The sequence below is a fragment of the Chelonia mydas genome, chromosome 7, assembly GCF_015237465.2.
Source record: "Chelonia mydas isolate rCheMyd1 chromosome 7, rCheMyd1.pri.v2, whole genome shotgun sequence".
In the NCBI taxonomy this organism is placed as follows: domain Eukaryota; kingdom Metazoa; phylum Chordata; order Testudines; family Cheloniidae; genus Chelonia; species Chelonia mydas.
In genome coordinates this window covers 89,969,292-89,982,011 of record NC_057853.1, presented here as the reverse complement: position 1 = coordinate 89,982,011, position 12,720 = coordinate 89,969,292, and the positions used below count along the sequence as shown (strand labels likewise).

General features: G+C 42.6%; 1 protein-coding gene across 2 annotated transcripts in view; it reads left to right on the top strand.

Moving 5' to 3' along the window:
- The first annotated feature begins 7,200 nt into the window (after positions 1–7,200).
- Positions 7,201–12,720, top strand: part of PANK1 (pantothenate kinase 1) — a 38,006-nt gene continuing 32,486 nt past the window's right edge. Inside the window, exon 1 of one of the 2 annotated variants that reach the window (XM_037904892.2) lies at positions 7,201–7,579. In XM_037904892.2, coding sequence (XP_037760820.1) covers positions 7,366–7,579 — 214 coding nt within the window. In that variant the 5' untranslated portion in view covers positions 7,201–7,365. Of the gene's footprint in view, positions 7,580–7,672; positions 8,298–12,720 lie in introns of those variants that run through there. The other variant, XM_037904893.2, reaches the window with a different exon arrangement.

Sequence of the window (12,720 nt, the reverse complement as noted above, 5' to 3'; positions counted from 1 at the left end):
TGAGCTTTAGGCCCAGCTCTGCCATTGACTTGTTTTGTTCAGTTCCCATTGCTTCAGGTTCCTCATCTATAACATGAGAATAATGATGATTTTTCATTTTTATAAAATGTTTTGAGATCTATGGACACAAAGTGCTATATCAGTACTACACATTATTTATTTTAATGTCAGGAGGATATTACCCACTCCTCATATTGACTATGAAGGCCACGTGTACGCTATGATTGGAACCAAGCTAGGTATAACCAGGTTTACACTTGGTTGGTAGTGGGATTATAGCATGATTCTCTGAGCAGCAGAAACAAGGATTCTAGCTTGGTTTCTCTGACCAGGGAAAAGCTTTTTCTGAAAACTGTTTTATAAAACTACACTAGATTACCTAGGAAACCAATCTCCAATATTGTCTACATGGTTGTCAGAAAACAGTGTTTTCTCTCCTTGATCTGGGAAACAAACCCCTACTAACAACAGTATTGTTTTAAACCCAGGTTATTTTCATCTGTTTTGATATGCGGGAGGTAGTCCACTCCAAAAATTGATTTGTTGGTATGTGTTCATTTTGTTTAAGTGACCAGGCGGTAGGGACCATAGGTGCTGGGACTACGGGTGTGGAGATGCTTCCGGATACCTTGGCTTGAAGTGGTATTCATCATATACAGGGTTTACAGTTTGGTTCAATGTCTCTCAGCACCCCCACTATACATATTGTTCCAGCACCCCTGGTAGGGACATGAGGAATGAAGACTGGCATAGTTATAATGTAGAGACCATAAAACCAACAATGGCTCTTCTTGATTGGCTCAGGATGTCCTGGCCACCATATCAATTGTGGGCCTGTTTCCTTCTGCTGGCTTTATACATGTAGGTGGGCACATTCTGCGTCTTGTGTTTAGGCTGGATTTTGTGATCGAAGAGGTGAAGACACTTTATGATCAGAGCTTCTTCAGATAGAGATCAGAACTTGCCATTTCTTCCTTCAGGGAAAAGGTCATCAACAGAGAAACCAGCTAGGTTTCAGATTTCTCTAAGGGAAAATGTGCACCTGGTGGTTTACTCATAATGCCTAGTAAGACATTATGATACTCTGTTACTCTTAATCATTAATATAGTGGTCACTAAGCTCCAGTCATTTTCTCAAGCCTTTCTATGAAGGGACTGGTATTTATTTTCTCTCTCTCTCTCTTTTTTATTTCCTCATTAAAATGAGACGGTGTATTTAAAAAAACAGTAACTGTGTGCCTTGAAACCTTGATACTGGGAGTATTTTATAAATGGGCCAGAAAAAGAAAAAGAAATTGTTGCCCAGTATCCCTAGACAGAACAACTAGCCAGAAGAAAGTATTTGTCTTGGTATATATTATTGTGATTAATTAGAGCTTGTGATGTGATAGGACAATAAAATCTGTTTTCAGTGGGCACAGAGAGAACTTTAAAACAACAAATTCTATTCTATGCTTTCTTTTTGTTGCACTGAGGAGACATAATGCCGTTGCTTACAGTGGTTGACTACAAGTAATTCTATAACCTCTGTCTCCAAGTTCCATGTAAAAATAAAGTAACAAAATTAAAAGTTTGCCAGCACTATTCAGAACCAGGAGCTCCAGAAATCTGATTGTTCCTAGGAACGTAAAGAATAAAGTGAAAAGTAAACACTAGACACAGTATGTTCAAGAGAACTTTTTGTTCACAATAGGTTCAGTGATCCCTATTGTATTACAGAATAATTTACGTTTTATTCTAGGAGTCTTAGTAAGAAGAGTGTGACTTCAAAATTTATTTTCTCAGAATAAAAGTGCAAGTTGTCATTACGCAGGAGAGGTCCTTGAAGTTATTTTTAGCGTGTGTTTAGTGATGAGAAAGAAGTCTGTACCTATGTATTTCTTTTTTTGTTTGTGTCCCCAGCACTTAATCAGTGAAACACTAAAGGCTGGAAATTCTCTCTCTCTCTCTCTCTCTCTCTCTCTTTTTTTTTTTAAGAGAAAGAAACTCTTGCTCATTACATAGGAAATTTGTCTGATTAAGCATTGAGTAAGGACTACAACGTTAACCTGCACATCTATCAATGTGATATATGCCATCATGTGCCAGCAATGCCCCTCTGCCATGTACATTGGTCAAACTGGACAGTCTACGTAAAAGAATAAATGGACACAAATCAGATGTCAAGAATTATAACATTCATAAACCAGTCGGAGAACACTTCAATCTCTCTGGTCACTCGATTTCTGATCTCAAAGTGACTATCCTTCAATAAAAAAAGTTCGAAAACAGACTCCAACGAGAGAGTGCTGAATTGGAATTAATTTGCAAATTGGATACAATTAACTTAGGCTTGAATAGAGACTGGGAGTGGATGAGTCATTACACAAAGTAAAACTATTTCCCCATGTTTATTCCCCCCCCCCGCCACTGTGCCTCAGACGTTCTTGTTAACTGCTGGAAATGGCCCACCTTGATTATCACTATAAAAGGTTTCCCCCCCCGCCCCTGCCAGGGGGTTGGACTAGATGATCTCCTGAGGTCCCTTCCAACTCTGATATTCTATGATTCCCTACCACACGATAACCTCTCTATCCTCATCTTAAGTGATCACTCTCCTTACAGTGTGTATGACAACACCCATTTTTTCATGTTCTGTGTGTTTATAAATCTCCTCACTGTATTTTCCACTGAATGCATCCGATGAAGTGAGCTGTAGCTCACGAAAGCTTATGCTCAAATAAATTGGTTAGTCGCTACGGTGCCACAAGTACTCCTTTTCTTTTTGTGAATACAGACAAACACGGCTGCTACTCTGAAACCTGTTGAAACAGTGTAAATTTCAGCGATTTAAGCAGCAATTGGATTGAAAGTGAAACTCAATTAGCCAATTGGGGTACCTGGTTTTATGAATGAATGGTTTCATTCATAAAACTTTACTTATGAAGTTATATTAATAAAGTGAACAATTAAAAACAATTTCATTGATCAGTTCTACACTTTCCTCCAAGTCCTGACTCAGTATGTAAATAAGGCTCCCATTGAGATGGCTTACAATGTTTAATTTACATTTTGACAGAAATACTTCCTGTCTGGAAGACACCTGTTTTTCTCTTTGGCTGGTGACAGACTTTAGAACATATTTCTAGTACATGTACACAAATCCTTAAACATACATCTTGCAGTGATTGTGAGGATCACTGACATAAGCTTTTATTAGAGAACTCATATGACATTTATGGATAAATATAATGAAAGTGGTGTGCTAGGTATAGCGAGATAAGGTGAGTGAGGTAATATCTTTTATTGGACCAACATCTATTGGTGAGAAAGAGAAAAAAAAATTATGAGTCAAGTAAACCATTTTCTGTCCAGCTCTGCTTATTTAATTAATAAATTTACCACATTTTATTTCAACAGCAGATGCTAATGAGGAGCCAACATTAAGCACAGTGAAGGGGTGGATTTGGGGGACTACTTTGACTTCTGAGATTCAGATATGCCTTTGAAGGACAGACAAAGAATTGATATGTCTGTTATACTAGGCACTAATCTTGCAAAGACTTACACACCTACTTAACTTTATGCACTTGACTAGTCCTATAAGCTTCAGTGGGACTACCCACATATGTAAGTCTTTGAAATGGTGGTCGAAACATGAATGGGCATGCAAATGCTTAGCATATTTGGCACATAAAAACCTTGCAATGCGAGCTACAACAGTGCCACGTGAATGCCTGTTCTCACTTTCAGGTGACGTAAATAAGAAACAGGCAGCACTATCTCCCGTAAATGTAAACAAACAAGTTTGTCTTACCGATTGGCTGAACAAATAGTAGGACTGAGTGGATAAGTGCATAAACTTGTAAGCTCTGAAGTTTTACATGGTTTTGTTTTTGAGTGCAGTTACATAAAACAAAATTCTAGATTTGTACGTTGCACTTTCATGATAAAGAGATTGCACTATAGAGCTTATATGAGGTGAATTGAAAAATACTATTTCTTTTATCTTTTTTGAAGTGCAAATGTGTAATAAAAATAATAATATAAAGCAAGCACTGTACACTTTGTATTCTGTGTTGTAACTGAAATCAATATATTTGAAAATGTGGAAAAACATCCAAAAAATGTATGATAAATGTAAATTGGTATTCTATTGTTTAGCAGTGTGATTAAAACTGATCAATTGTGACTATTTTCTTTAATCTAGTTAATTTGTTTTGCATTAACTGCTTGAGGTAACTGCAATTAATTGACAGCCCGAGTATAAAGCTTAACTCAAAACTGTTTCACACATGAAAAAGTGAGTCTATTCCTCCACACTCTATTAGGCACTTAAATCACATCTGTTAATCATATTAATGAGTTAGCTGGATCATCTTTGACATCACGCCCTTCTCTTTCTCTCAGGACACTTTCTGCATTTTGGAATAGTATTTTTTGTTTGTTTACAGTTGTGGTTTTTGTTATCTAGATTAATCTATACTTTAATAGCAAGGACCACATCTTACAGACACAGTTTTTCATAGATCCATTTCTCATATTCAAAACTACAGAGTCCAGCTCCCTTCATGTGCAATTGTGTAGCACTTCTGTGGTACGTGCAGCAATTTACATGGGGAAAATCATATTAGGAAAGTATTTAATGTACCTTAGCTTTATATAACATACAGTAGCAGATGGAATCAAGAAGAAAAGCCAGCACACTGAAGAGCCAACTCTCCATGGACCACACGTGGTCTGATGGTTGCCAAATCACAATTCAGGATGCAGTGGTCTGGCTTTTAGTTTAGATACATTATAGTAAGGCAGGGATTCTCAAATTATCATAGCTGACCAGATCTTAATCCAGGAATTGTTTTACAGACCCCATCCCTTCCCAGCCTGTTAACAGTAGTCCTGTTTATGACTGCACAGCATCCCGATTGCAAGTACAGCAATTGCTTATGTGGTAAAATATCACAAAAGTATGTAGGCACTTTAATCATCTTTAAAATGGTAAGTGCTCAGTGCATTTCTCCCAAAAGTACTGTCACCTTTTTATCTGAATCTCACACTCTCAGTTGTATTGTTTCTTTCTCCCCTACTCTGCCCTGTTGCATGTGTTTGCTGTAGCCTAGTCCTCTATTCCGCTGAACAGAATTCCCTGGCCATTCATTCTGGCTTCTGATAGTGCGAGAAAGGAGCTGTGTAATTTGTTTTCTGTTCTCTGCTGGAGCAAGAACCCCTACTGGAGGCAACTAGTCCCTCTCTTCTTTCTTTCCCACTGCTTTACAAGAGCCTGGAAACCTGTAATAGCAGCTGGATATAAGGAGCCAGCACCAAGTGACCCACCAGCATCCTATGAGAAAATCAGTAATATATCTGCAGGGTGAAAACCACATTTAGGAAGGAATGAAACAATACCCAGAACATGGTTGTTGTAAAGTGTTTCTGTTATGGTGATTTTCAAATACCCAATAGCAGGTACCATGCAGTTTACCTAATTTTATATGCATTTCATTACGTTAATGCACTTTATCATTTATTAACATTTCATTCATTAAATGGGGTTTTGCACTTGGACTGTTTAGAGGCCAGATAAAATATGTGACTCACAAAAGGATTGTCAAAGACTTGTAGTGAAAGCCAACAAACCGGAAAGGCATGAGATCACATGTACTGAAGGCCTGAGTAGTCACTGTTGACAATGATGTAACACACAAAAACAACAAAACAGATCATGCATGCAGATACACAACTCTCCATGAAGCACAAAGCATGCACAGAAATCCTGCATTTATAGACATGCAGAGGCAGTGGGTGCATCTTCACAGCACTCCATACCCAACCCACTCACATAGGTGTGTACATATATATGCTACATGATAGGTGGCAAGTTATATGGCCTGTGGTGCCTGTGCTTCACCAATATTTAGGAACGTGGGCCTGGCTCCACCAATGTTTGGACTTACCGCGCTTTGGGGGACGCAGGGTCCAGGGTGGCCTTGGGGGTTAATGCGGGGCCTGGCGCCAGCAGCAGCAAGTGACCCAGTCCCAGCCCGCCCTGCTCCGCTGGCGTCACTCAGGGAAAGAGGCAGAAGCTGGAAAAAGGCGGGGGTGGGGGGTGGAATGGGGGCAGGGAGGGGGCAGGCTGGGGCTGGGTTGCTCGTTGCTGCGGGCACCAGGGTCCCTGCTAACCCCCAGGCCACCCTGGACCCCGCATCCCCCGAAGCATGGGGCTCGGGGCGGTTGCCCTGGTCCGTCCTCTGGACGGGATGGCTTTGCTTGGACCCTGCATTCCCCTGAATCACGGGGCCCCGGGTTCAGGGCAGCTTGTGGGGGTTAGTGGGGGGCCTGGTGCCCGCAGCAGCGAGCAACCTGGTCCCAGCCTGCCCCCATTCCACCCCTTCTTCCAACCCCTGGCCCTTTCTGGCTTTTTCCACCCCCGAGCGACGCTGGGGGGCGGAGCAGGGCGGACTGGGGACGGGTTGCTTGCTGCTGCTGGCGCCAGCCCCCCCGCTAACCCTCCAGGCCACCCTGGACCCAATGTCCCCCTGAAGCGCAGGGCCCAGGGTGGTTGCCACTGTCCGTCCTCTGGATGGGATGGCTCTGCCTGGACCCCGCGTCTCCCTGAAGCATGGGGCCTGGGGCGGGTGCCCTGTCCGTCCTCTGGATGGGATGGCTCTGCCTGGACCCCGCGTCTCCCTGAAGCATGGGGCCTGGGGCGGGTGCCCTGTCCGTCCTCTGGATGGGATGGCTCTGCCTGGACCCCGCGTCTCCCTGAAGCGCGGGGCCCCCAAAGCGCGGGTCCTGGGGCCGTTGCCCTGGTCCATCCTATGGACGGGACAGCTCTACTTGGACCCGTTCGGGGCACCACCAAAAATTATACAAACCTGGCGCCCCCGCACTGCACACAACACAGACAGCAGGCAGCCAGAGCATTGGTGAACAGAGCCAGAAAACACGAGCCCACAAGCGAAGCCAGACAAACGGCACAGGGACAGCACACCCACGGGCACACGGCCACCATGCCGGGGCAGCGGAGGCGCTGCTGACAGCAGCCACAGGCAGGGCCGGGGGCTCAGCCCGCCCCGGCACATCCCCGCCCGAACGCGCTGCGCGCCCACAGAGCGCCCCCGGCCGCGGCCGCCTCTGCACCGGGAACGCGCACGGCAGCGGCGGCGCGGAGCCCGGGGCGCTCCCTCCCCGCAGCGGGCAGGAGGGCGCCTGCGCCGTGCGCTGCCGGCAGGAGGCCGGGGGCGGGGGCGCCGGCAGCGGCGCCGCGTCCAGAGCAGGTTGCGGCGGGGACGGGACCAGCGTGTGCTGCGGGCGCTGAGGCTCCGCCGCCCAGCCCGGCCCAGCCCGCCCGCTGCGCGGAGACAAAGGAGCCAGGCCGCCACCGCCATGGGGGAGCGGCCCCGAGCCCAGCCTGCCGCCCCGCCGGCTGCAGCCGCCGCCACCGCCTCCTCCTCCGGCTCGCTGCTCAACGGGCTGCTGCACAACGGCTTCCACCCGCCGCCGCCGCCGCGCCAGGAGCCGCCGGTGCCCGGCCACGGCTCCCCGGCCAAGAAATGCCGGCTGCGGAGACGGCTGGACTCGGGCAGACGGAACAGGCCGCGTAAGTGATGCCCGCGCTGGGCTTGCCCTCCCCGCGCCCTGCGGCGCTGCCTCGCCCGCTCCTTGCTCTGCCGGCGCAGGGAGGGGGCTTGTTACACGGAGGTCCCCAAGCGCCTGTCAGCCTTTTAGGAAAAAAGGGGATCCCGTGTGACCTCCTCCCGGAGAACGAGGACTTTGCCTATAGACGCGTCCAAGTCCTCTGTATCCGTTTCACTGTTTTAGGTCAGGGATTCTCTAAGGCCAGCTGCGGGGGGGCGCCCATTTTCCCCCACTTTCGTCAGCTTGGTGAGCATGCTGAGGAACTCTCTGCAGTGTGAATGACAGCCCCCCCCCCCCCCCCAACACGGCAAAATCAGTCCATTAAATACCGTCTTATTTCAACCAATAAAACTGTGTTTTGGGGACACACCTACTGATAGCATGTGGGCTGGGTCAGCGATTGACCAATGAGGAAGCTGGAAGGTGGTGGGTTTGTGGATTGGTTTCTAAATTGCTGTGTGCTGAAAGCTAAAATGAGACATTTCCTAATTTACAGCCGGTATAAATGTGACCTTGTTAAAAAAGGCTTACAGTTCCGACACTTTGGGATGTAAACTTGCAGATATAGCCTTGGATTTTCAGTCGGAGACACCTTGAATCAGTCATTAATTTAGCTGTCGTTGACATGGTCCTCTGTGACTTAGACATTCCAATGAAGTTCATAATTGCTAAGAACCATTGTAAGTAAATGAGACGGACATCTGAATTAAGGTCATTAGTAGATGTGTTAATGTTTTATTGCTGTTTTTCATATTTCATTACTGGAAAAAAAAATGGAAATGCAAACCACTTTTGCATAGGAATAATATTATACTTGTATATGTTGTCTGTAAAATGAAGAACAGTTCATCCAGAAATTAACATTTGATTCTTCCGCTTTATTGGAAGCATTTTTATTCATACTGCTGATACTATCTGAAATTTGTATGTAAAGTGTGTTCTTTGTGATTATTGCCTATTTTTTTGGTTATTTGGTTTTTTAAGGACTGGTAAATTGACTACCCACTTAACATATTTCTTTTAAAGCTGCGAGCTGAAATGTATTCAAAATGTTTGTAGTATTAATGTTTTTCTTGATTACTGATAATGTACTCTCTTTGCTTAGTAATGCAGGTCTTTTAATACCTAAATTTAATTATGAAAGAAAGCTATTTAATTCCAAAACTTTATATGTAAATCCAATTGTGAATTGACATTAGGGAACAAACAGCTGTACTCTTTGCTGCATGCTTGCTGTAGTGATTGGAACTGAGATTTATTGACATCATTCACTTTCTACTTTGTACAGAGTTTTTTAAAGTTCAGCATATTCTGAGGAGATAATCAGAAATAGAACCATAAATACCCTGTGCCAAAACATAATAAAGTTTAAACTAAGTACAAAATAGTTTCTGTGTTGATATCTTGGATTTTTTCTGGATTTCATGAGATGTATTGTTTTGACAGTATATGAATGACTTCATTGGAATTTTTTGGTGTTTTTGTTGCTGAAGTTCCCTTCTCACCAAATGTGTAAAAAGACTTATTAGGAGCTAAAGCTAAACCAACACTTTCAAAGATAACCTTGTTCTTAATTTTAATACAGGCTTAGTGGATCGGAGTTTACTGGTTTTTTGGTAGGTTAAAAAACCTGGTAGTTAATAAGGTGCAACAAAAACTTCTTGTTTATATCCTTGATGGTGGTCGTTCACCTCCTTGACTTGCCAAGTGATAGTAATAACTTACAGTGAAAAGATTTAAAAACAAGGAAACCTCTTCCTCTCAAATTAACTGTAGGAACAGAGCTGTTTTATTGTTAAAAATAACCGATATGTTGAGCTGCAACTTTCATGTTTATAGTCTTAGTCATAGACTACTTATTAACAAACTTTTTTCACGTAAATGGTTTATTTTAACTTAATATCTAAATGCCACCACTTACTGTTTATACTTAAAAAAAAGATTGTCTGCATTGAATAGTCATTTAACCTCTGCAGTACCAGTATACTCTGCATTTGGTAGAAGGAAGAGTTGAATGATGACAGACTAATTCTTGTAAATGATTGTGATATCTACTTTAAAAACTATAATAATAATAATTAATTAAACCTAGAATGCATATTTGATCTGCAATGAAACAAAACCACAGACTAGCATACTTCCTTGGTAGTTTTGATTATATATTATTAAGCACAGTCTGCACTATTGTGTCAAAGTTTAAAAATATAATTCTGAGTATTACGAAAAAAACAAAAGGATAAGATTTCTATGGATTCACATAATCTCTTAAATAAGAGGGAATAAGGAATTTAATTCCTTTAACCTTTTTCTGAAAGGGACCAGAAGCATGGTAAACAATCCAGTAGTAAAGATTATACAATTATTGATTTGCCATGTCCTACTGAAGACACCAGTTGATGGGGAAACAAACACCCAAAACACTATCAGTTCAGGCTCAAGTGAGTAGATGAGTTTCTTTAATAACGTGTAAATATGGGGTTTTTACGGCTATCTTGTACATAAGTATATTTACAGCTATGTTTTATACTTCCAGGAGAATAGTATATTTTAACATGTTTTATATTGTTCATCAGAGAGCAAAGATATAGAAAATAGTTTAGCATTGACAGGATCTGAGTAGAGCACACTAATGAACAATCCTGTTTTTCTGGTTTTGTGTGATGTTTAACATTGGTGCTTGGAGATGTTTGTGTGTTAAAGGGCACATTGCAAAATGCACGTGGTAACTGCACTAAACCTTTTAGTATTGATCACTATTCTTGTTTGCATGTTATGAAAGAAAATTAGCATTTCCTAGTATACCAACAAGAAAAAGTTGTCAAATTGCATTCTAAATCCATATAAGTGAGGCATTTATTATGTGTTGGTATGGTGTCTGTCAAAACATGACAGACAGGAATAAAGACTGGAAATACAGGAGTTTAGGAGGGGAAGATTCTCACTTGAAACTAAAACTGTTTGCTAATGAGGATATGCTGTCTACTTCAGTGAAGCTCTTGAATTGATTCTATAATTGTTTGGGAATCCCCTCCCAGCCACCCCAAAAGAATAGTTTTATTTTAGATTGCACTGAATGATTCATTGGTGACCTATTGTAGGATTTTCTTTTTTCGGATCACTTGTGCATATTCCTAGCTAGCCTAGGCCCCCACCTCACAGCTCTTTTCAGAAAGGTTTCATTTACATGGAATAGCCATGTAAAGTTTTTGCAACTGTTTTAGAGCATCCACGCTATCTCTTGATGAGCCTCTTCAGATGTGCTTTGCAATCTAACTAACTTTAGCTAACTTTCTGTGTCAACCCCCATCAAATAGTAGTGTAGTCACATAGGTCGCCTAGTGTACACCTCAGATAGCTAAATCATGCTTCAAGGTGTTATCCTGCATACACTAGGAAGAAGGTCAAATTAGGTCAAGGTTAACCAGCATGTGCTAAACTTAACCACTTCTAGTCAAGGCAAACCTTTTAAGGGTACTGATCAGAAACAATACCTGAAAATCAGTTGGCATTTACTCTGTCACGGAGAATGTGTGCTCCTGGCAAGCAGCATTACTTAATAGAAGGGCACCTGCAATATGCACTAGCTGTAATTTCTAAATGTTTCAAGCTGTAGCATCATGTAGCATATATTGCTTTTGAACCAACTTGAAGTTAGATTGTTGCAATCATTCATGTACAAGGTACATGTGCACACAGCATAGATTTATACAACGCTTTTACTCCCAAATGTGTTGCTGCCTGAAAAATACAGGGCTTATTTACCCACAGTGACATGCAGGCATCTGTAGGGTGGAAAGTTGCAACAATGTTCTTTGTCAGCAATACTAGATAAGTTTGTCTCCAACTGAAACTGCAGGGAGAACTTAAAGTAAGCAGGACAGAATTACTCCCTGGATGTCACTCAGGACATCCTTAGTGCTCCATCCTTTACACAAAAATGCTCTTGGATCTTCTAATGATCAGGATCTCTTTTCTACATCTCATTGGAAGAAAACACCTCTGGCAGCACAGTGTCCCCTAACAGCATGCTGAAGAATTGTTTCAATATTCAGAGGAAAGAGTGCTGTCTAGCAAATAAGTGTGGCTGTAAGCAAACGCAAAGCATGTGGTGCTTTAGGGCTCTGCATCCTGTGAGTTGAAAAGATGCCATATCTTCTTCTGCAGAAGTAGAATCGCACATAGATGCAACAAGACTGGAAAGTTAGAGAAATCGTGACCTGGCTTGATCCTCCTCACTTCCAGAAGCTTGCTCAATCACAAATCCTAAGACTGGGCCTCCTATTAAATCATCATCACTTCTTGCAGCATCTGTGTTTTCCATGGAGGTACCTTGCTCAAGAAATGACCCAGTCTGACTGTGCTTATTTTTTAAAATCACAACTTTAGGTAATCAGTCTACAGTATGTTTGGAGTAACACACCCAAATAAACATACCTGTCCTCACATTTATGTGAATAGGCGATCATGCTAAACATCTGTGTGTGGGGGGGGGGGTGTCCCCCGTCCCCCCCGATAGGCAATAGGCACTCAATAAGCACTTACCATGTTAGTGTCATTTTGTTTATTCTAAGCTTGTGTAACAGGGTGGACTTGATGTAGTTCTTCAATGAGCCCTGGACACTCTGAACTAAGCAGCATTTTTTGCCCACCACCCACACCCAGCAGAAATAGTATGTAAGGTTGGGGTCCTGGTGACAGATAAGCAGGTATGCTTTACTTGACACAAAACAAAACAAATACTTATATTTAAAACAATTACTGAATCAAAGTTAAGTATTTATGCAGTGGTCAAGAAATAATAACTAAAATAAGAATGATTATTACATCTAGATTCTTCGTAAGACCCAAGGCAGATATTTTACAGGAAGCGTCTGGCAGAAACAAGGAAGATGTCATCCACCTTTATTTTCTCTCTTTACAATTGATGAGGAAGTAGTAGTTAAACCTCACACAGCTAGTCTACACTAGAAGCGCTCTATGCCAATGGGAGAGCGCTCCCCTGTCGGCATAATAAAACCACTTCCACAACAGGTGGTAGCTATGTTGGCGGGAAAAGCTCTCCCACTGACATGGTGCTGTCTGTACCGGTGCTTAAGTTGGTGT